Genomic DNA, 25830 nt, shown 5'->3' with positions numbered 1-25830 from the left:
ACACAGCAGGCCAAACAGCATCAGAGGAGCAGGAAAGCTGACGCTTCAGGAAGGGTCCAGACCCGAAATGTCAGTTTTCCTGCTCCTCTGATGCTGTTTGGCCTGCTGTGTTCATCCAGCTCTACACCTCGTTATCTCAGATTCTCCAGTATCGGCAGTTCCTACTATCTCTCACATCTCAAACCCTAACTTCTGCCTTTCCGTCCTAACATTTCCTATGTAGCTTAGAGACAAATACATTCAATCACATTTCTGCAAAGCATCTCAAGATGTGCTGCAACATTAGGGGCACTACATAAATTCAAGTTGTTACTTTATTTGCATCTGTTTGTTTGTGAACTCTAAACTTCAGAGAAAAGTGTTGAAATGTAAATAACTTCTCACCTTATTATGCTTAAATTGAATAGGTCATCTGAAGTAATTAGAAAGATCAGCAGGAATGACTCTCTTCATGGCTAGTAAAAAAACTGCCATTCAGGAGAATGTCAGGTTCCCTGACTCTGTTCCAATTTACACTGCAGTCTAACCCAAAAGATGCAATTGTTATAAAAGGCTAAAGTTTATAATTGCTGGGAAACGCAAGAAGTGTTTATCAAGTCAGGCAGTTTGTGTCCACCAATGCTGCCTGGCATGTTGAAAGAAATAGCCAAATTTACAATAAATTTCATTTATAGCATATCTTTTGCTTCTGTACACATTTATTGTACTGTCCAATAAAGTTCTCATTTGGCAATGCTTCTCACCAAACCTGAAAAGTGACAATAAAACTAAAAAGAATTTGCATCTTTTTTTTAAAAGAAGAAAGAATTTGCATTAGGATACAAGAAGTGTGAACATAATGCGCTGCTCAATAACCTACTTACCTCAGAGTCGCTGTGAGTGCAGGAATACTGCCCAAAAATGTGAAGAAAATCAAAACAAAAAATAGCACCAGGAAAATAGGCATGTGTGTACATGAGGAGTTACATTTTCCAGATTGTGCAGCACCCTGCCCAGATTGAAGGTTCTCCATAACACAGAGACAGTCGTGGTAAACCTAAAAACAAAATAATGCAAATAATAAAGATGCAAAGTCTCAGGTTGTGGTGTGCATTGGTTGTGTTCAATTCGTTTATTAGAAAAAAGGAACTTGCACACCCTCAAACACACTGTATGCCTATTCATTTTGCCTGAAGCTGGAGTTGAGGTTAGTCCAACCAGTACATACACCAAAACTCAGAAGATCCCCATCATTTAAAGACGTCATCACCACCATTAACTCACAGCTCTCTGTAACAAAATGTATACTTCAACAAAGTGAAGAATTATGATCCTATAAACTGTCTCCAATTTATGCATTCAAAGCCAATATAAGATTCTCGGTGAATAGTTATTACTATCTGCAAAAAGTACTTTTCCATTAACATTATTATGTGCAGACTGGATAGTTATTACATGACATTTAGCACAGGTTCATAAAGAGGAAATATCCTACCTCACTTAATCTCATTTACCTTTCTGTGACAAAAACAAAGACGCATTTAAAAGAAGAGGTCATAGAATCCCTACAGTGTGGAAGCAGGCCATTTGGCCCATCAAGTCCACACTGAATCTCTGAAAAGCATCCCAACTCAGACACACTCCACCTACTCTATCCTTATAACCCTGCATCTCCCATGGCCAATCCACCTAGCCTGCACATCCCTGGACACTATGGGCAATTTAGTATGGCCAATCCACCTAACGTGCACATGTTTGGACTGTGGGAGGAAACCCATGCAGACACAGGGAAAACTTGCAAACTCCACACAAACAGTGACCCGAGGTTGAAATTGAATCCAGGTCCCCAGTACTGTGAGGTAGCTTGCTAACCGCTGAGCCACCCTGTCACTATTACAATAATAAGCACTATGAATCCAAAGCAGTGGAGAAAAATGTGGCTAAAAGAAAGGAAACAGTGGGTGCTGCTGAAGCTGGGAAGACAAGAGTATTTGATTGCCTCAGGGGTTAGTGTTTGGATTCATTAATCTTTGTGGGTAGTCCCAGTGTCAGAAGCTTAATTTGTGAGGAAAAATGATTTTCAAATGTTCAATTGGTCTAGCTTTAACAGCTATTTAGGCAGTAAGTTCCAGCTTTCCTAAACACAATATGAAGATGGCTTCACATCTGTACTGCAGAAATGTAGTAAACTATAGCAAATAAATACTTAATCTCTGTGATAAAAGTCATCTTGGTGACAATAATGAAAAGACAAATAGTCTGATGGATATGGAAAATGCATGGAGAGTTGCTTTGATACAGTGGTACCATTCCTATGTTTGGGCCAGAGGAGGTTTGTTATCATATGTATAAACACACAGAACATGAATAGAAGTAAAACAATATTAATTAATTAAAATGACATGTTGGGATTGTCAAATGGGCTTTATTTTCTCTTGTAAGGACCATATCTTTTTACTTTGTATTGTTAAAAACTAGATACTGAAATGAGAAATTGCTTTTTGAAAAATCAGTGTTTGAAAGGTTGGTGGCAGATTTTTAAGCAAATAATCTGACATTCATAGTGGACATTGTGGAAACAACTGTTTGAACAAGCAACAATTAAAGTTCGTTTGTAGACGATTTGAAGCCATGAAAGTATGCTAATGCAGTTTTTGCTGGCAACAAGAAGTTGACTGATCTATGGACTAGTGACCAGCTATCAATGATAGAGACCATCTTGCCTGCCAACAACTGTATGATTAGTTCTCACATAACTGAACAGTTTGGAGCTGGGGATAAGTTACAGAGAGAGAGACCGAAGTATTCAATTCTTCTCCAGCTCAGACACGGTCTCGTTGTTCTCTGCAGTCAAAACTCAATGTAAACCTGAGGAAAATCAGTTTATCTTTCCTGCAATGATTATTGTAAGCTCTGACTTTTGACTAATAAGTCAGAGACTTTTTATAAGTAAACCAGCCATCTCGCAGCTCTTACCACCAATGGAAGCTTCCAAAGGAAGACAATTGAAGCAATTTGCTGGCCAACAGAAGAATTATAAAGATAATCTCAACAACAGTATCTGTGAACATGAATACTAAATTGCCTTTGCAGTTTGCCCTTTCTGTCCATAGCCTGTTTGTCTGTCTGTGAGAGTGTAAGGGAAAGTTTATAGGGGAATTAGAATTTTAATTAGTACTGTTATCTGCCCATAACTGTTTACCGGTAGCTAAAGTCTAATTATTTTTGAGACCTGGTCTGTAGTATCAATCAAGTTGGGTCTGAAAGTAGGGCAAATTGGGAAATTGCGTAATTTTTAAAATCTTTAACTTTTGTGATAACTCCAGGAATAATGGGCTTGATTTCCATTACACTACCCTATTGATCTGTAACACTCTCCACAGCTGCTCAATAGAATAATTTAAAGTTAAATATCCATTAGTTAAAAAGAGCATTTGTTCATTCTGTTTAAAGGCTACAAGTATGTGCAGTTAAAAAAGAAATTCCAGTCCTTTACAAGGCTAGCAACCAACACACAAACAAAGTAGAAACTAGAAAAATTACCTTTCTGCCATTGTCCAACAATGTTGTATTCAGTTCCGTACATCCAGCATGACAGGGGGAATAGTACATTAAACCATTTTCTCCACAAACTGGGTTATATAGTTCCATTGAACAGTTACACTCAGTATTACAAGCTGCAGTCACATTAACTGGACCATCATAAAAACTGTGGAAAGCAATATCTCAGTATCAATCAGCTCATTTCCTGGTTAATTGCATCACTAAAGCCTTAAAAAAGTAGAAATTAAACAATTAACGTATTTACATATCTTCCACATTTAATTCTTAAAAATAGTGGGGTTTGATTTCCATTACACTGCCCCAGGGAGTTGTAACACTCTCTCACATCTGCTCAATAGAGTATTGAATTGGATTAATCGAAAATGGTATTCCTATCCAGTCATACGTTCCTATCCATTTATACATACCAATATCATGCAATCAGTAATAAGAAGGAAGGTTTCTGCAAATTATGCACTAAATATTGAATCTAAAAACGCAGATACAGGAGATTCTTGCACCTCGTGAGAAAGTGTGAGCTGCTGTTACATCACCCAAATTACTGGGAAGTGTAGAAGAAAGCTGTGCATATTGATATACAGGGCTCTGTTCTTTGCAGACAAAAAGAACATACACATGCATTGTACTGGTTTCAACTCAATAGAATAAGTAACAGTCTTTCATGGGTCATTTCGTAGGGCAATGTGCTGACTACCCAGTCAACCTACTTGGTTTAAGACTTAAAGCCTGGCAATTAATTGTCAATCATCATTAATTGATGCATTCCCCATGGCACTGCCTCTACCAATCAGAGTTCACTAGTCATCCCAATCAACATTCTTATGCACCGTAAATGTTGGTTTTCTCCTTAAATTGATAGTCTTTCAATTTATCCTGGTGAATGCAAGACAAAATTTTGAACAAAATGTGACATTTTTCAGCAGTGCCACGAGGTTGCTTAAAGTTTAATATTGAAGACTGCAAAGCCAATCTGATGATGCCATACAATCCTACCTGGACAATCAAGGAGTCCATCTCTAGATCCGAATGGGGTCACACATGTCTCCTTACTTCTGACAGATTTAGTGATAATGTCTAACTAGGCAACATAACCTGTACCTGTTGCTGCCATGCAACAAATTACATCTTGTTACTAAGAACATGACATAAGAACTAGAAGCAGGAGTAGGCAATTTAGCCCCTTGTACCTGCTCCGCTATTTGATATGAACATGGCTGATCTCCAATCAGCCTCAACTCTACTTTCCTGCCTGTCTTCCAAAACCCTTCAACCCGTTACTAATTAAATATCTGTCTATCTCCTCCTTAAATTTACTCAATGTCCCATCATCCACCGCAGTCTGGGCTAGTGAATTCCACAGATTCATGACCATTTGAGAGAAGTAATTTCTCTTCATCTGTGTTTTAAATCTGCTACCCCTTAACCTAAAACTATGACCTCTCATCAAGTGACAACACCTCTTCTTGTTGACACTCATGAATGGTTTATGCTCTGCCACTTTAACCACACTGGTCCCGTACACTCAGGATAGAAAGAAGGATTGCTGGCAACACCCAAACAACCCGTAGCTGATCATGGTTAGTCCCACAAGACATACAACAGGAACACTAAAATGAAGCAGATAATGGATAAATATGCAGCGGAGATGAGAAGTGAAACTCACAATGTCTGCACCAGAGAACAAGTAAATGGTAAGAAAATGTCTGAACAAATTTCAAATTGACAAATTATTTTTGTGCTACTACTAAAATAATTCAGTAAGGCATTTTGTTTGAAACAAGAGAACATATGTTCTCAGAATCCGAAGTAAACAAATTGTGAAGTCTTGATTTAATTTTCAAAGATGTATTATTTACTGATCTTGTTGAATGATTACACACTAAACAATATTAAAGTTTACAAGTTATCCACGTTTATAATTAGATGTGTGCTCATACCTGCCATTGTATGTAGAAGTGATTCCAGCCACAGGCACGTTTGGGCAGTGAATGCTGACTATGAAAATAGCCAGCAAACCAAAGATCGTACAAATCAGACAAAGCTTGATGATCCCAGCACAACGGAGTTTTAACTTATTCACGATAAATCCACCAAGGAAAGTACCACCTCCACCTGCTGGGACTACAAGGTAGCCTAAAATTGGGGGAAGCAACAAAAGGCCATTACAAATCCATTTAATTTTAGGTTCAGTGTTGGTGTATGGCCAGTATGAACTTAATTTGTAGATCAGATTGCTTGGCATTGGACACATCTAGTTCAGACAATGTAAAGGTGCAAAACAGCATGCCTGGATATATGCTCAAAACAAAGACATATCTGGGACTAAAGAATAACATCCCACATTAACTAGACTCATCAACTTGCAGTAATGCTTGGGTTAGGCTTGATGAGTTAGTGCATAGACTAAAATTACATCGCTGCACTAAATGAAGAAGAAAAAAAATCACCAGGAATAGCAGGGGATTGAAGAAACCACTCACTGAAGTGTATCTTCAGATCAACAGGGATCTCATTAGAAATTATATTTTGCTAGTAAAATTCCAACTGGAACAGACTAAGACCACATTTAATAACTAAAAATATGAACAGCCATTATGTGCCAGCAGCAACAGAATTGTACACAACCATTAATCTGTATCATGGTCCAACACATCTTAACCATCTTAAAGTCAAAAGGTTAACTTCAACAGAAAGTGTACAAGAGTCTGTTACACTGCAACATCATTCATCCATTGGAATGACAAACTGTCCTAATGAGGATAAAACTACTTGTATCAAACTGCCTGCATACTAAATACCATAAGCAGCAGATTATAGAGCAGTGCATTGTTGCAAAGAAAGAGGTAGAATACAACTTTGCAGCCCTACTCAAGATTGATAGTGGGCAGCCAAGTGGTTCATCTCCAGTCCCCTTAATGTTTCATTGCAAACTACAGGGGATAAATCAGAAACACGATGGAATACCACAATTGCCAAACCTCATTAGCATGCACGACCTCCTGAATGCAACTGGGAATTTACCAAGTTTTCTTCAATAGCGCCTCCTTGCCCTGTGACCCATATCACCAGAAAAAAATAACAGCAAAATGTCTATAGGAACAGTATTGCCTCTAAATTCCTGATGAAATCACGTACAATCCCAAACTGGATTTATATTCCTTCACAATTACTGATGAACATTCTAGCATTCACTTTCTAACATTGTGAGAGTGTATCACCACAATGCCCGCAGCAAGTCAAAAGAAGATCCAAAGGGATAATGTTAAAGAGTTTGCCTTTAAGTAAGTATATCAGATGACAGTAACAGCATGACTGCCTCACTACCACTTTCACTTGACAGCTTTTAAGTGACTCAAGTGAATAAAAGATAATGTGGATACTCACCATCTGCATGGGACTCCGTTATTAAACCTGTTGCAAAAGAAACCTGAATAATTTATGTAATTCCATTCTTACCAAATAGGGTTGCAGCTTGTGAGGCACTCAGACTAAACTGGGATTCAAGGAACTTGGGTCCAAATGTAGACATGCCAGCTATCAGAGTGGCCTCTGTTGCTCCTGACAGACAGAGAAAGATGAAGGTTGGATTCCTCAGCAATAGCAATGCTGACCTATGGACAGAAAGAAATGGTCAAAGCCATGCTGTTAAGAGATGTGTCATTAGTGTAAGTATCAAATTCTGTCACTTTTTCTTTCTCGTTCCTTCTTGTTTTCTGCAATACCACAGAAACAAATGAACTGGAAAGCCATTAAAATGAAGATTTAATGTGGAATGTTGAAGGCAACATTAAGCAGAGACACAATGACTTAGGATTTATTCTTGGTTTTCTTTAATTTCTCATCCATATACGTTCTGGGAGGGGTGGTCAGGAGATTGAATCTGAGTTAAGTTCAGGCTTTCCTCATGTGAAATTCACCCTCTTTCTCTTACCAGTGAAAATGGGAATTATCAGAAATAGTGGTGGGACTCCTGAATCCAGGACCCCCTTGTCATTTTTAAACGTCCCTGGAGCCTCCATAATTCTGGAAATCTGAGCCAATAGTCCAGATATAGTCTAGCCAAGAATATATATAACTGATCCATTAATTCCTGATTTTCGAATCCCAATCACCTTGAGAATCATGGATGAGATACAGCTTTCTTCAATTAAATGCTGGGGAAACCAATTCCATAAGCAGTGACATCACAGGGAAGTGATGGTCTAGTGGTACTATCGCTAAACTATTATTCCAGAAACTGTGGTTGACTCTCAAGTGCCCTCTACATCGGTGAGACCAAATCTAGACTAGATGACTGTTTCGCTGAGCATCTTCGCCTGGCCCATTATGGCCAACCTAACCTCCCAATCATCCCCCACTCCACCTCTGACATGTCCATCCTTGGCCTCCTCCAGTGTTGCAGTGATTCAGAAGACAAATTTGAGGAACAACACCTTATTTTCCCTCTGGACACCCTATCACCCAGAGGACCCAACATTTAGTTCTCTAATTTCAAGTAACCTTCCCACCCATCCCTGGCTCCCTTGCCAGCCCCACCTCCTCCCTTCCATTCCACCTTCTGACCCTCCCTCCCAGCTACCAACCAGATTCATCCCTCCCATCGACCAACCAGTGGTATTTACTATAAGTGCCCACCTATCACTATTATTTTGCTACACCCCTCTCCTCCTTTATCTGCAGCTCCCCCTACCCCTACACCCAGTCCCAAAGAAGGGTAATACCCAAAACATTGACTGCTCCTCTCCTCCAGATGCTTCCTGGCTTGCTGTGTTCTTCCAGCCTCCTGCTTGCCTATTCAAATTCTCTCCGGCTGTTTTCCATTCTTTACTTCCCACCAATTTTAGCTCATCTTAACTTTGCTTGACTCGTGCCAAGTACCATTTGTCCATGACACTGTCTTAATGCTCAATATTGATTTCTGATCACTAATGTTTTAAAAACTTCATTAGCCTAGAGTGTAGAGGTATTACAGAACATTCTGACACATTGCTAGCTGTCACATTTCACTCTCCACTAGCCAGATTTCAAAACCAACGCATGTAATAACTTGAGGCAAAATTAACATCTGTGTGGGTGTAATCTCTAGAGTGTTACTGGAACAGTGTTGCAAGTTCTAAATAGTCAGATTATATTTGCCAGCAGCTGAAATGAAATATCAAACTGTCAAAGTAGAAAAATATCAGAATTTTTAAAATTAAAAATGCACAGCAAAGATAACTTGCATTTATAAAGCACTTCCAATTTAGGAAAGACTCTCACATTGGTTCAGAGGAATGTAATCAGATAATAATCTTCAATATCTCATCCTGTTGTTCCCTCCAATGACTAGGAACTCCTCCAATCTTCCAAGGATTCTCTGCTCATCTAATTCTAGCCTCCTAGACATAACATCTAGGTCATAGCACTATTGGTGACCATTTCCGAAACCTTAATCTCAAGAATTCTTACCCTTTTCCATTAAGATCCACCTTTAAGCCTCTTTAACAAAGTTTTTAGATACCCATCCTTACCTATGTGTCATAGGCTTTGTACCAATTGTCTGATAATATTTTCCTGAACCCACAGATGCTGCCAGACCTGTTGAGTTTCATGAGCAATTTCTGTTTGTATTTCAGATCTCCAGCATCCACAATTTTTTATTCTAATATACAAACGGGAATTACTTTTCATAGAATCCCTACTGTATGGGAACAGGCCATTCAGTCCAACAAGTCCACACTGCCCCTCCAAACAGCATTGCACCCAGACCCATTCCCCTACCCCTGTATTTCCCACCTAACCTCACCTACACATCCCTGAACACTACGGGCAATTTAGCATGGCCAATCCACCTACCCTGCACATCTTTTTGGACTGTGGGAGGAAACCCACACACACACACACCCACACATGGGGAGAATGTGGAAACTCCACATAGATAGTCGTCCGAGGGTGGAATCAAACCTGGGTCCCTGGCGCTGTGAGACAGCAGTGCTAACCACTGAGCCACTGTGCCAGCCATGCTGTGAAGTTTAAGAACACTGGCATTTTTCTACTTTCACAGTTTGACATTTCTTTCCAGCTGGTAGCAAATAAAATCTGACTTTTAAAAACACGAAGTATTTTTCCAAGTAAACACAGATTTTTTTTTTGCCTCGAGTTATTATGTGCGTTGCTTTTGAAATCTGGCTGGTGGGGCGACAAACGTGATAGTTAACAAAGTGCTGAAGTGTCATACGTACATTACTTCCAATACTGGAGCTTCATGAAGTTTTCAGAAACATTGTGAATTATGGGGGAAGCTTAAGTTATCTGCTCAGTTTTTCACGCTTCCTTGTGTTGGAGCAGACATAGCAGAGAGGACACAACTCCAAGATTCCTGAGAAAGTCCTATCTATGGCAGGCATTGTGACCCACTCTGGGGTAAGGGTGTGGGTAACGAGCCCACACACAGTATTCCCACCTCCCCCTATACCTGCTCCTTTGTTGAGGTGGACATTTCCTCTACACTCCCACACCTATAGTTTTGATGGACGTACAGGTGTTTATAGGAGATGTGGCTCATGGTTCCTCAGCATAGTTGTGAATAATGGTGGTATCCAAGTATGCAGTCAGGAACCAAAACCTAATGAAAGATGTAACATTCCACCTTGAAGGGGATTTTCAATGCCCGAGGTTGGAGATGCAATGATTTTCAAAGAACGAACATGCTATGACAAAGTAATGAAGATATCAAACAAATACAAGCAGTGAAATTCACAATAAAGAAACCTACCATCTTGCCGAAATTAACTCGCAAGCATTGAAAAAGTAGTTCAAAGAAAGATCAAGGCACGGTGGCTCAGTGGTTAGCACTGCTGCCTCACAGCGCCATGGACCCAGGTCCGATTCCACCTTTGGGTGACTGTCTGTGTGGAGTTTGCACATTCTCTCAGTGTCTACGTGGTTTTCCTCCGGGTGCTCCAGTTTCCTCCCACAGTCCAAAGATGTGCAGGTTAGGTGAACTGGCCATGCTAAATTGCCCATAGGGATGTGTAGATCAGGCGGGTTATAGGGGGATGAGTCTGGGTGGGATGCTCTGAGGTTCAGTGTGGACTTGTTGGGCCGAAGGACCTGTTTCCACACTGTAGGGATTCTATGATAAGGAGATCAATCAACCAAAGCTAAGCACCTCCCCCCACCCCCCGCATTGTAGTATGTAGACAAAGCCTGTTGGGTTGTGTCCATTAGTGAGTCATGGAGCTCAGCCAAGCATTAATAAGGAGGCCGTCTGGCAGAACAATGCCTGGCTATCTATTCCACCTGCTTCTGCGAAAGACATGGGAGATAGTTTCCCAAGGTTGAATGTTCTGCTAAATGGACTGATTTTTAACTCTGTTAGTGAACAGATCTTGAGTGACTTAACATCTAACCGATTTCTAGGAATCACAATGAAGACTCAAGTACCAGAAAGAAACCTTAATTGATGAGAATTATGGATTGGCTGTGCTTAGCTCCATGATATGTACCACAAGTGACACCAGGATTTTGGAAGCAAAATTATCATCCGCTCCTCCTGGCTCTGTGCCTAAGAACTCGCATGTAGGAAATCTGGTCTCAATGGTTTCTGAAGAGTGAGGGAGGTATGAGAGGGGATAAAATCTTAAAGGAAAAGTGGAGATCCTATCACTGAGTTAGATTATATTCAAATCTATACAGGAGTAATTGTGGCAACTGTCAACCTATTTACTTTAGAGACTCCTGATGATTTGCACATATAAACTGGCCAGTACAGACAGGAATCATTGGTGTGTGATTTTGAATTTAAGTTAGCAGAATCTTTGCAAAAAGAGGTTGCAAATTTTTTTTTTTGGTAAACAAATATTCATTTGGGATACAAGTATTTTCCTTTTTGCATTTCCCATGTTACGTGGGGTTGTCACAAAACTGGGTGATCACCTTGATTTGAAACATATTTTTGAATTGGGTGGCTGTTTCTTTTTTAAACAGCTGGATGCCCTTCCTACCATATTTATCTGGGACTGTAAACCATAGTGTGGCTGACCAGGAAAGACTCTGGCTGTCACTGCTTACCACAGGAACAATTCACAGGCACTCACAATCAACCTGTCTGCTCATGTTACAAACACATCTTCCAAGTCCTTAAGCGGGACTTGAATCCAGAATATCTTCTGTCTTAGATGTGAGACACTACTACTGCATGACAGCCTCCTTTGCAGAGACTCCCTTGTAAAGACATGATTAAATAATGATAATTATGCCACACAGATTACCTCGGCATGTCCTTTAATGTCTTCCCAAAATCTGGCTCCAGCGCTGATTCGTTGCTTCCATCCTTCAGCTGATGAGCTTCAGAGACTCTCATTGTCACATAACGTTGTGACCCTAATTTATAAAAAAGTTGTTCAGCTGGGATTTTATCCAGACTACACACAGTTACAAATCCTTCATTTCACAGGCAAGTATTAGGATTACCCACACATATCACACAGATGTTTCATTTTGAGAATTAATTCAATGTTATTTCAAAACTACTTTGTCATAAGTGCAGAACAGTGATAATTTGGGGTGAACAAAACCATGTTACATAGATCAGACATTACACCCACTGTTTTCTAAAATTCGCTTTTTTCCCTTCTAAAACATTGTGATGAAGGCTAAGTTACATTACAGTACAGGATTACAAAACAATATTTATCCGAAATTGAACTTATGAAAAATAATACTTGCATTCTGAAACAAGAAAACAGATGGCATAAAGTTTGAGTTTTAATTCTATTTCGCAAATGGAGTGAGAGTTTTAGCCTTTGAATACATCCACAGAGAAAAACAGCAACTTTTTCCTAACTGTAATTTTACCAATGCGACTGGAGCTGTGGCCGCTGAATACTCAGCTGAACCAGAGGGGAATGATAACTCTCCCACCATTCCACCTGCGTACCTAGCTAATTCCCTGGTGAGTGAAGACAATGGCCTGTCCCTAAATTGAGGTGTTTGGTATAGATAAATCTTGGTCACAATCATCTGGATGTAATCCAATGGGAAAAATGAATTGTATCATGGGTTACCCAGCACTGGGGCATGAGAGAAAAATGAAATATTGAATCAGGATATGCAGTTCAAGTAGCTAATTACCAATAGAACCTAAGTAACATAATGGCTAGCTTAAATTTACTGTGTACTTTTTTTCTGTATATTAAATATTTTATCTTCCTAATGGCTCTGCCTTTCTTACTAAAAAGTCAAGTACACTGCCTTGTTTTTGTGATAAAAAGTCAGCCACCTGAAATTTTAACTCTGATTCTCACTGATGCTGCCAAACAAACTGTATATTCTGCATTTTCTGAGATAGTAGGAACTGCAGATGCTGGAGAATCTGAGATAACAAGGTGTAGAGCTGCTCTGATTCTGCATTTTCTGTTTTTATTTCTAATTTCCAGCTACTGGGCTTGAGTTTATTTTTATTTATTATTATTATTAGTGACAGACTTAGCACAGGAACACTTTGTGCCATGTCTAAATTCAAAGTAGATTGGAAATCAAAGTCCAAACTGACTTCAGACTGGAGCAAAGAGAGGCTGCCTTCACTTGGAAGTCTCACCGAAATAGATTCTAGAAAGGTAGGTCCTTAATGCAGGATACAGGCTGTCTGTAACTGCAGAATCAGTGTGAATTCAAACGGTTCTGTACAGACAGTGACTGATGAATGCATCTTCCTAAAGAAATATGGCAACAAAATCCTTCCATGTGTTTTTTTTACACTTGGGTATGTACATGGTCAAATACATGAACTTGGAATGTACTAGTAGTGTAAATGGAGTGCATTGCAAAACTAGGATTGACAGTGGCTAGTGGATGATATAGTGCTACACATTACAGAGAACTTGATGAAAATTGAGGAGTTATGCTAAAATTGACTGATTAAGGAAATGTGATAGAAAAATGCCTGGAATCCTCAAGCAGTTCCCGACATGTGGTTGTTCTATATTAGCTGCATCTTGAAGTTGTGCTGTCTTGGTTATAATTGTAAGTGTGGTGCAACAAAACATGATGAACAATTTCAGTTACTGTAAATATAATGGTTAAATGGTTTATAACCACATTCATCTCTCCCCATGTAGAATAGCACAAATGAATTTGCTATACATCGGGCAAGAAAGGAACAAGGTAACAAGCTGGGACTTGCATTTACTGCACCAAAGAGGGCCAGGTGGTGGACTCATCTGCACAGTTAGTGACATCGGGAAGACCTGTTCTCAGTTATGACAAGCAGCAGGAGAAGAGAAAACTGTTGTAATATTGCTGCCTACTCCCGGTGACCTCTGAACAGGTGAATCACGAATGGCCTGCATCACAGACTGAAGCACAGCTTTCCTGGTCAGTGACGGTGATACAGATTGACCAGATATCTAAACAAATAGGGCTCATTAAACAACACAAAAACAGAAATGGGGATGACAGAGAGAGACAAATCCCAATGTCGACTGGCTTTAGATTCACTTTTACTGTTAGTCCCTTTTGCTACATGAATAAAAATATTCAAACATCCGTTATGAACTGTTAAGAATTCATTCATTACAGATCTTCTTTATGTCCAGTCTATTGTAGAGAGGCATTGAGTAGCAGATATAAATACGGGGACACACATTTTCAAATTGCATGCATTAATATTGGAACACAGATACAGTGACACCCTGTGGTCACAAAATGCATAGCATCAGGGTTTTTATACCCATTCCCAGAAATGCCATAACAAGGTGTAGAGATAGTAGGAACTGCAGATGTTGGAGAATCTGAGATAACAAGGTGTAGAGCTGGATGAACACAGCAGGCCAAGCAGCATCAGAGGAGCAGGAAAACTGATGTTTCAGGCCTAGACTCTTCTGCAGTTCCTACTATCCCAGAAACTGCCAAGACGGTTAGATAAGCATATTTTTTTTTTTAGAATCCATACAGTGTGGAAACAGGCCCTTCGGCCCAACAAGTCCACACTGAACCTCAAAGCATCCCACCCAGATCCATCCCCCTATGACCCACCTAATATACACCCTCTACCTCCCTGAACACTACAGGCAATTTAGCATGGCCAATCCGCCTAACCTGCACATCTTTGGACAGTGGGAGGAAACCAGAGCACCCGGAGAAAACCCACGCAGACACGGGGAGAATGTGCAAACTCCACACAGACAGTCACCCGAGGCTGGAATTGAACCCAGGTCCCTGGCGCTGTGAGGCAGCAGTGCTAACCACTGTGCCACCGTGTCGTCCTATTAGATGAGTGAATGAAAGCTGTGCTGTCTCCAAAAAAAATTCCACGTCTATTTGATTTGAAGAGATATGGATAAAAGACTACCCTAATTTAACTTGTCCCAACCACCCTCAGGAAAACAATCCAGCTTCAGAAAGCTGCAAATCTCAACAATTTAGTAATTGCTGTTTGAAATTTAAGTCGGCAGTTTTAGATCTTCCAGCAAGAGACTGTGGACTGTAGTCAGATCTAGAAATCCTAGCGTGACGAAGACAATTGAAACGAGCCACACTAACTTAGAACAAAAAATGGACCCATCTGTTTTGCGTAAATATATTTCCAAACCACAAGGAAGCAGGGAGGTGCTGTGAGGTTTGTGCATTAACACTTGCATCATTATTTTTTCTATCTGCAGTAGCACAAAGAAATTTTTGTAGGGTCATGAACATGTTACTTAGGAACAATAGAGATTTAGGACAATTACCCCAATGAACTGATTTCCATTTTCAACAGGGAAAAAAACCTGAGGTTACCGCAATTTTTTCAGAAGAGTTCAGCCAAAGGATTTGGAAGAGGAACTCAGCCAGCAATTGACACTGTTTAACTGACTAATGCCATGATCAAAGTGCATCAGGTACAGTGATTTCGTGTTTCAGTGCGTCATTGCATTTCTACATGGAGGTACACTGCTGGTAAGAAATAATTGTGACACATTCTGTTATTTCTCTGAGCAACACAAGTAACGATTCTGATCTTTCCTAAACTGGAGGACACTGATTTCACATGTAATCTGTGTTACATTATACACGGCTATTATTTTGCAAAAATTATATATCTATTCAACTCACTCAATTTTACTTTTGTCATAACAGATCAGTGGAAATATATTGCTGAAAAACTGAATTACACGGATCTGCTGACCTTGTGGCCACACAATGAACAGATGTGCCTGTTGCATTGTGAGACATTAATGCTTAATATTTATTTGAAACTTTCCCCTCCATATTTTAGAAGATGACTTCACCCATTGACTTTATTCTGGTTCACATTTCCACTATTTTAGCATAGGGAAATATTCAGATAATTACTCTTTCCTGGGTTAATACTTCATACCATTATTTCAGGTCTCCTGCATAACTTGATCATTTTAATTTGGTTGACGATTTTAAAAGTTTTGTTTCCAATTCAAATAATTCAAATTTCTGATCAAAGCTGAGCCAGCAACACAATCATTACAGAAAACTCTGTGTGCCAGTTACACTGATCATGTGGAACCATTATGCGGATACAGGGAACAGGAACTGGTCTGTATCCAAAGGTCTAACTTCAAATACTACAAAATGAACAAGGAATTATGATAAAATTTCATATGTTAGTTCTTGCCCAGTTTTTCAACCGTGTACACAATGCAGTTATTCAAATCTGTCTGGAGATTACATTCTCTAGCCTTGTTGAGGTTCTCACTAAACAGTGAATTGTGATACTGTAAACTGCACTCTCCCCGGACAGCCAGAATTTTAAATTATGAAGTACATGAAAAATTATGATCCTGGTAAGCAAGTGTTTGCAGAATGAGGCTGGGAGATTTCACATTCCCAAAGCGTTAAAACTCGCTGCAGTGAGCTTATGAGAAGCCCAAGAGAGTCAAGTAACCACCTTTGGACTCAGAAATACAAAAATAAATGATGGCAGATGTTGGAAATCGAAGAGAAAAACAAACAAAAAAAAACTGCTAGAGAGCTTCAGGAGACATCAAGAAATTGAAATGTTGGGCAGAATCTTAAAGATGTAGATGCATAGCCTGTTCTCTCTCATGACTGATCACCTTTTCCAGAATCTGGCACCATTTCTAAACAGATGGAGAGGCTTGTGAGGTGTGAAAACCTGGCTGTTGGACCATAATGGGAACAATTCACTTTTGCAAAGAATTTCATGCTCCATTGTCTAAGCTTCCTTTTATAGTTTGAGATTTTATATGTATAGTGAGAGGTTATACTTGTACTCTTCACTTAATGAGTTTTGGCTTCAAGTCTTTGTTCTAGCAATACCCTGTGGTTGAGGGCCATTATCCCTCAGAGACATTTGAAGGTTTCATTGTGAGTTACAAAATTGATTATCTGAAATTAAACAAATGTCCTGGGTAATAATGCCCCAAGGTAATCTTTTCTGGGTGGGGTAATCTGTCTCAGAAATTAAGCATATTCCTACAAATTTGCCACTTGCAGGTCACATGACTTTGGCAGTCATTTTAAAGTTTGCCAGCTCATTTTTAACTGTTCTCTCAACACTAATGTTCAACGCTATCCCGTCTGTTGATCAGTTTTCAAAGATTAAAAGCCTGAATTTTATATCATCATGCCAATAATCACAAGTTGCTTTTGTGGAAATGCAGTAAGATTTAGTAAACTAATATATTGCAGCAAGAATTCTGGCTTTAGCTACCGATTCAGTACCTGGAAGCTGTCGAGGGTAACCGAGGATCGGGACAGATATGAGGAAAGCAGCTGCTCCAGCTCCAAGGAATCCAATCCACCATGCTCCAACCCATAAGGGGTTTTCGGGGGTAAGGTTAACCCTGTGTTGAGAAAGTTCACCAATTAGTTTTGGGAGAGAACATTTTCATGGTAAATAAAACATTTAGGAAACACAGACAGTTACAGACTTTGTTTGAAATGTATTCCAACTCGACTGAAGGATAGGAGATTGCATAAATTCACTAATTCATTACGTAAGAATTAATTGATAGCTTGACCCTTTGAACAAATGTGAATGCATAGACATAACACACATTTACCAATGCAGCATTTTGTGTAATGGCAGCTGGGGAAGAAAAATGTATTCTAAGAAATGAGGAATCAACGGTCAAATGACTGACCACCTCTAAGTTCAGCACTCCTGAAATTTTAGATATTGCAACTATAACCACTCATCGTCATAAAACACACAGTGTTAGGATTTTAGTGCAGTGATCAGAATCTTCGAAATGACAGTATGATTATTTGATTTGTCATACAAAAGTTGGTGCCAGCTCTTTGTCTTGATGCCAATTGTGCACTTTTCCTGTATTCTTTTCAAATTATTTCAATTTCTCCTCAAATATCGTCACAAACAATGTCTCAACAGCCTCTTGTTAGAAGGCAGTCTCACAGAGGTTTCCAGCATGGAAACAGACTGTTCGACTCTACTTGTCCATGCCGCCCAGTTTCGACAATTAATCTAGTCCCATTTGCCTGCATTTAGTCCATATCCCTCCATAGCTATCATCCATGTACCTGTCCAATATCTTAATATTCTATATCTTAACTCAGTACATTTCAGGATTTTTGATCATTCTTTTTCAAAGGACTGTATTAATTGAGTTAAGTTTGGATATATTTTTAAACAAAATTCTCCCCGTGTCTGTGTGAATTTCCTCCGGTTTCCTCCCACAGTCCAAAGATGTGCACGCTAGATGGACTGGCCATGCTAAATTGCCCATAGTGTCCAGGGATGTGTAGCTTAGGTGGGTTATAGGGGGATAGGTCTGGGTGGGATGCTCTGAGGGTCGGTGTGGACTTGTTGGGCCAAAGGTCCTGTTTCCACACTGTAGGGATTCTATGATTCTATGAAAGTGAAATCTGTATCAGAAGGAACACAGCAGCGGGACATTTGAACAAATATAAGCTCACCAATTAATATGGACTCATGAAGAGCAGCTCATGTCTGACTAACCTTGTTGAATTTTTTGAGGAGATTGCTATCATGGTGGGTAGTGGACTACACGGGTGCCTGTACAGACTTCAGACTCTCTGCACACAAGTAATTATTGGCAAAAAAAATTAAATTGTTTGGAATTGGATGCCACCTTTAGGGAGATGATGACGTAATGGCAACAGAACAAAGAATAACAAAGCACCATACCACACAGGGTTATAGACGCTGGACCTTTGACAGTATTTTTCAAACCCATAGTCTCCACCATTTGAAAGGACAAGGGGCTGTAGATGCATAGCAACATCCACTTCAAGCTCCTCTCAAAATCCCACACTACCCTGACCTGGAACTACATGACTGCAGCTTCGTTATTACTGGGTCAAAAGCCTGCGGCACCCTTCCTAACAGCATCTCTCTATACCTCAAGTACTGCAGTGGTTCACAAAGGCAGCTCACCACCAACTTCTCCAAGGAATTTAGGAATAGGCAACACATCCCAAATAGCTATTTTGAAAAGGAGAAATATATTTCCTAACAAAATATATTTCCTTATCTTTCTGGCGGCTTGGCTATATCCACATTAAGAAAACCAGAATGGACTAATTGACTCCTTAATCCCCATCAGGGAGAAGGTGGTGCAGTGGTAATGTCAGTGGATTGGTACAAAGTAACGTGATGGCTCAGTGCCTCAGCACTACTGTCTCATAGGGCCAGGGGCCTGCGTTCGATTCCACCTGTGGGTGACTGTCTGTGGAGTTTGCACATTTTCCCCATGTCTGCTTGGGTTTCCTTCAGGTGCTGAGGTTTCCTCCCACCGTTCAAAGGTGTGGAGGTTAGATGAATTGGCCATGCTAAATTGCCCATAGTGTCGGGGGCGTGCAGGCTAGGTGTATTAGCCCTGGGAAGTGCAGAGTTACAGCCCTACAGACTCAATACTGAGTTCAATAATTTTAAGGTCTAAACTCTCCCATGTCCTAGCCTCCTACCCCACACACCAGGCCATGTTATCACAGAGCCTGCCATCAGACACTACCTATTGTTAATCACTAATAGTCCCCATTAACAGGTATTCACCCTCCTAGCCAGATCGTTATCAACTCCTTTTTCTATCCAACTGCTCTTCTCTCTCTTTGGACTATATCCTTCATCCAGTTGTTTACTCCCTACCCCACCCTGCCCTATCTTCTGCATGTAAACCAATATTTTCCTTCCCAACCATCAGTTCTGAGGAAGGGTCACTGGACCCGAAACGTTAACTCTGATTTTTTCCTCACAGATGCTGCCAGGCCTGCTGAGCTTTTCCAGCAACTTGTTTTTGTTCAGGGTTACAGGGATAGGATAGCAGGGCAGCTCTTGGGAGGGTCAGTATGGATTCAATGGGCCAAATGGCCTGCTTGCACACTGTAGGGATTCTAAAATTCTAGTAATCTAGAGGGCTAGGCTAATGGTCAGGGGGCATTGGTTTAAATCCTGCCAGGTAGTGGAATTTAAAGTGAGTTAGTAAAATTGTGATTAATAATGATAACCAGACAGCTAACATTGTTTGTCATTTAAAAAATAAAAATAGTGTGGTTTAAATAAGGAAATATCATTCAGTACAAATGGAATTAATGTGGTCAACAGATGTTGATTTTGCTAGCAATGCTTATGGCTGTGAAATGATTAAATAAACAACCAAAGGCATTTTTCTGAAGTACTTCTGTTCCAGAAGAATGTGTCAGTGAGGAATCATTTCCCTCATCTAATATTTCTCTAAAAATACTTTCTATTCATGATCGGTGGAGTCACAATCTGACATTAAGAAGGGATAAATTGGATAGCTCCCAAAAAGATGTCTGGGGACTGCAATGAATCACTTATGCATGTCCGTTGATTATAATGCAAACAGCACACTGACTTTACGCTGCCTGTTCACTTTAATAACCTGTGTCCAGTCAGTGCTAAGCAGGCCAATTACTGCATCAACAAGCAGAAGTTTGTGATTGGCTCGCAGCATTTATAGGTAGCCTGCACCTCTTAGAGCGGAGGCGCATTGTCGTTGGAAGAGATGCTGGAAGTCACAGTTGAAGAGAATTTGACCTGAAGCCGTGGGAATAAATAGCTACACAAGTTAATGCCACGACATGTTGGTTCTGACTTAAAACTGCAGATGATGCTCCTCTTACATTCCTTCCCTCCCTGCACCACAACCTTACTCTTGCACATTTTTTTCCTTTCAGACACTTGAGCTGCAACTGCAATGGAGAATTACCCCAAAAGATTAAAACACTTAATTTCACACCCACCCAGATATTGACACTGCCACAATATGTTGGAAGCAAATGCTGCACAGGATGAGACCCAGGGCACGGGGGTACAGGAAGGACAAGGATAGGACACATGCCCACTCAATCAGATGAGGGCTTTGATTGGGTAGGCTCCAGAAAAAGGCTGATGGATATCAACATCTAAACTGTTGGTGCATTGGAAGTACACCAGACAACCTTGGTCAATGCCAAGACACTTGGAGAATCAACTTTTCAACTTTATTTAATCACATTTCTGCAGAAATGCTGCCAGCATAGTAGCTATTGACCTGCATGCTATGCTGGCTACAGTTACACACAGGCTGAAAGAGGAGGAAATGGATTCCCTTTCTGGTCTGGAACAGAGGACTTGCTGGCATTATGAGAGTGTGTCTTATTTCCACTAGAGGGCAGTCTTGTTCATAATTTTGTTCAGTCAACCACACAGCCAAGAAAGTTTCTTTGACATTTTCCAAACAGATCTGTTGAAAGGGGGAAAATTGAGCTGAAAGAAAGGAGGCTGTTTGCTTTCAAATATATTTAACATTCAAGGTGGAATGTGAACAGGCTGCACCAAGAAATGGGCAGCAACAGCTGAGTTCTTTCCAATGCTAGGACACAGAGCAGTTTTTCCGCCGCCTCCACCTCCACGCTTACTTCTTCAACCGTGAGCCTTACCCTCCCTCTACTGACCCCTTCTCCTGCCTCCAACACACCCCCTCCTCCTGGACACCACCCCAAGGCCTCCTACCCTCCCTTGACCTCTAAAAAAAACAAGCTTCAAAATCTCCCCTCCCCCTACCGCATCCCCAAACCAGTCCAGCTCATCCCCGCCTTCCTAACCTGTTCTTCCTCCCACCTATCCCCTCCTCCCACCTCAAGCCACACCCCCATCTCCTACCGACTAACCTCATCCCGCCCCCTTGACCTGTCCGTCCTCCCTGGACTGACCTATCCCCTCCCTACCTCCCCACCTACACTCACCTTTACTGGCTCCATCTCCGCCTCTTCGACCTGTTTGTTTCCTCTCCACCTATCCTCTCCTCTATCCATCTTCTATCCGCCTCCCACTCTCTCCCTATTTATTTCAGAACCCCCTTCCCCTCCCCCATTTCTGATGAAGGGTCTAGACCCGAAACGGCAGCCTTTCTGCTCCGATGATGCTGCTCGGCCTGCTGTGTTCATCCAGCTCTACACCTTGTTGTCTCTTTCCAATGCTGTTTTGATTATTGTGGACTGAGAAGGAAATAAATAATTAGAACCAAATTGATTAGTCACTCTCTGACCTCGCTATGAGTAACTCACTATAATGTTGTCTGAGCCCAAGAGAAGGTCATCTGTCCATGTGACATGCATAGCTTGGGGATACGAATGGAGAACAATAAAAGGGAATGGCATTCCCTCAGCAAAACGTAAATATTTGATACCGCAAGCTTTCTACCGAATAAATTCTAAGGTTTCCTCTCACAAGAGAATCTACTGGGATAAAAAAACCAGGACAAAATTTGTATTCATAAATATAATGTCAGACAATGAAGGCCTTTGTTTCAATTAATTTTTTAAGGAATTTTTTTTTAAGGAATTAATTTGCAATTAATTCATTTATAATGAATGATCATTATCATCTTGCCATTGCAGAATCTAATGTTTCTTCTGGAGAAATTGTGTTGCATTAGTATTATACTGAATTTCCAATCCAAAGACTCAGGCTATTACTTTGAGGACATGGGTTCCTTTTTTTTTTTAATGCTAAGCAGTCCCTCAGCACCAAGGATGGCTTGGTCTGTAGTTACAGCTCCAGAGCTGAGTGAAGAGTCCAACTCTGGATCCACACACCAACTATAGTTGGGACACCTGGTGACTTGAAGAGCTGGGATACTTGGGTTTCCAAACGCCGTTAAGCACGGCCTCCTCCTGGGCCAGTCAGAGATACTCAGCCTGCTTGGCACCAGGAGACTCTGAAGACATCCTTGAATTGTTTTCTCTATCCTCCCGATAACCTTTTACTGTGACGAAGCTTGGGGTAGAGAGTTTGTCTGGGTAGTCACGTGCAGCGTTCCTTCTAATTTTCTTCCTGACTGCATGGGGCCTGTGAAGTCTGTGCAAGGCAGCCACTTCTGGAACTGCAAGTCGATGCTACGTTTGGAATGTCGGAGTCGCTGCTGGGCAGGAGGGGATGCAGGGCACATGGCTGATGTCACCCACCCATAGCAGCTGGTTGACAGTAATAAATGCCTCGATGTTGGGGTATCAGCCTGAGAGATGACACCATTAATGGAGCATGTATGCCATCATCCAATTTGTAGAATTCAACTGGCGATTTTGTTTAGGGGTTTGAGATGTCTGCTGTGCATTGTCCCTGCCTCTGTTGCATATAGAAGAACAGCTGATACTACTGCTCCACCCAGCTTGAGCTTGGCACTGGATGTGATGGCTCAATCATCAAACATTGCTCTTTAAATGACCAAAGTCTGCTGGAGGTCATGTTTGATTTCATCACTGATGTTCGCCCTCAAATGAAAGAAGGCTCCTACTGTATGAAAATCGATCAACATTGTCCAATGGTTCTCCATGGATCCTGAGCGATGGGGCGGGGCTACTGTGTTGCACGGCAGGAGAACGCTTATAGAGGACCTTTTTACTTATGGATCTTTAGCCAACGGCCTATTCTTTCACATGCCTCTATGAACACAGAGCTCGGAAGTATATAATCCGTGATACTTAGCAATGGATCCCCTGCAGACCCATTATGCGAACAAACTAGAGTCAAGCAAGGCTGTATCATTGCACTTATGGTCTTTTTCACCTTCCTCTCCACCACACTCCACCTCACACATAACGCTATAAAAATTGCAATTTCCTGTCTCCAAAATCTATCAGATCCATTTTACATACTAACCACTTTTTGTACAGAACTATTTTTGACAACCATCCATTTTTAGCCACTATATCACTGCCCTGCCCAAGATCAACACATCCACTGTGGAATGGATATTGAAAATGGGGAAAAATCCATTATTTATGGATCAAATACTCACTGACTTAATCCAGTGATTCATTGGGTTGCCTGCCAAAAATCTTTGTTAGTGTCTATCCTCTGCAAACACATGAGGAGGATGCAAATCCTTGGCTCAAAGTGGCTTAAACGTTGACAATCTTGTACAAAGCCTGAGGTTGGTTGGCGCAGGAAATCAAAAAAATTAACACTGATGGACCTCAGAGTGCGAGATGGAAATGAGTCACAGAAGCAGAGGGTGAGAGCTTTACTCACCTTCTAATCATGCTGTCTGACCCAGGGCCTTCTTTATACTGACACAGGTCAGAAGCATAAAAAAATTTATTGTATTTCTCTCATTTCAAATTGCACAAAACTGACTTCAGAGTGATTTTTTGGCGGGGAACCTAATCAACCTATTAGCTATGGCAGTGAATAATTTTTGCTCCCTTTTGGGACTACGCAATGTGTACAGGTATTCAGCATCCGAACCTATACTGTGGCAATGTTTCGTGGAAGTGTCTAGATATAAGGTGAGCAGTGGATTTGGGATTTTATATGAAAGAATAGCTTGGCAGCATTGTCATAAAAGCATAAATGGTCTCTTGCAAGCACCTTCAGAACTGAACTGAACTGAACCACCATTGGGAGAAAAAGCCTTCAAGAGCAGTGAAGAGAAAATTGAATGAAAAATGTAAACATGTTTTTTTTAAAACAGGAGAAATAAAAGAAAACTTTCTGATCAGGAAGCCTCAGATGCCACACATGCTCCCCCCCAAATAAAAAAAATCGCTCCCCAAAATAGTATGATTCAGGTTATTTTTCAATTGCGTTCAGATCAAAATGTTGTTTTGCACTGGCCAGCGAGACTCCAGTTCTTTGAATACAGTCAGTAGAGTTAAATCTCTTGGGAGCGGTAAAGCAGCCTCGCAGAATTAAAACTAGATCATCACAATGCACATGGAACGACAAAATCAAATTCTCAAAGAGGTTCTGATTATAAGCAACATCTTACGTGCAATAGTACTGGCAGAGTGAAAAGGAAAGGCTGTAACTCACTTAGTGTTGATCTCAGTATAGATTTTCAGGAAATTGCCTCCGAGTAAGTAACCAGCAGCTGGTCCAATAATTGCTGCTGTGTAGAAAATACCTTGAAATAACAACAGAAATGTTCATTTCACAAATTGTGCTGTACTTAGATTGTACAGATGTACCTTATATTGCTCGAGTGAAAGCCTCCCTCATGTATTTTCCAAGTCAGTTTCTATTTCAAGTCTCTGCTTATTAAACACTTCTAAAAGGAGTTCTTTTCCGAGAAATCACAACTTCAATCTTCATTTTATTCCGTCAACTATGTTAGACCAATGGAATGCAATCTTGTCTGCATCTTTCTGCACAAAGTTCAAAGTAAACTCAAATAGTACATTGGCTGCAAGAGCTATTTCTGATTTCATGACTACTTTCCAAGCTCTTTTATGTAATTTTCATATACACCATATTTTTTCTGTCATGGTCATCAGCTGTGAACTATACCGACCTGTATTATTGCCATTACCCAAGATTTGGGTCCTCTGGTCAACACATTTATTCCACACAGCATTTGGGATTACATGAAAACAAAAAAAAAAAATCCACATTCCCATTAATTTACATACATTTAAAGCTGCCAAATGAACAATGTTGTGAACAGTGCATTCCAAATCCCAAGGCCTACAAATTCCTAATTGGCAAGAAATGAAGTTGCAAACAGGATCACACTGCATGGGTTTTAAAGCATCAGTAGACAAAGCCTGTACTTTATCACTTGTAGCCCACAAATTCCAACTTGAATAAAGGTAAAGGTTGTACTAACAGGTAATTTATATCTCAACCATTCTCTGCCAGGAGTTTTTTGTCAGTCAACCAACTTTAAAATGGATGATGTCCAGTTGTCGTCTCAAGTTCATAAAAAATAATTGATAGGAGCAGGAGTAGGTCACATTGCCCCTAGAGCCTCCTGCTCTGTCATCCAATAAGATCGATTCAATCTTGGCAGCTGTCCAGGGAACAAAATTCCAACGATTCACAACCCCCAGTGAAGAATTTGT

General features: G+C 40.5%; 1 protein-coding gene across 4 annotated transcripts in view; it reads right to left on the bottom strand.

Moving 5' to 3' along the window:
• Positions 1-25830, bottom strand: part of slco4a1 (solute carrier organic anion transporter family, member 4A1) — a 159498-nt gene that overhangs the window by 17563 nt on the left and 116105 nt on the right. For all 4 annotated transcript variants that reach the window (XM_048608414.1, XM_048608413.1, XM_048608415.1 and 1 more), the window contains 7 exons: positions 24803-24893; positions 17224-17345; positions 11796-11907; positions 7000-7154; positions 5481-5676; positions 3523-3688; positions 864-1036 (listed from right to left, as the gene is read on the bottom strand). In XM_048608414.1, coding sequence (XP_048464371.1) covers positions 864-1036; positions 3523-3688; positions 5481-5676; positions 7000-7154; positions 11796-11907; positions 17224-17345; positions 24803-24893 — 1015 coding nt within the window. The remainder of the gene's footprint in view (positions 1-863; positions 1037-3522; positions 3689-5480; positions 5677-6999; positions 7155-11795; positions 11908-17223; positions 17346-24802; positions 24894-25830) is intronic.

Source organism: Rhincodon typus, chromosome 19 (genome assembly GCF_021869965.1).
Source record: "Rhincodon typus isolate 14 chromosome 19, sRhiTyp1.1, whole genome shotgun sequence".
Classification (NCBI taxonomy): Eukaryota; Metazoa; Chordata; class Chondrichthyes; order Orectolobiformes; family Rhincodontidae; genus Rhincodon; species Rhincodon typus.
Note: the sequence above shows the minus strand (reverse complement) of the source record. Positions and strands in the feature narration are given on the sequence as shown.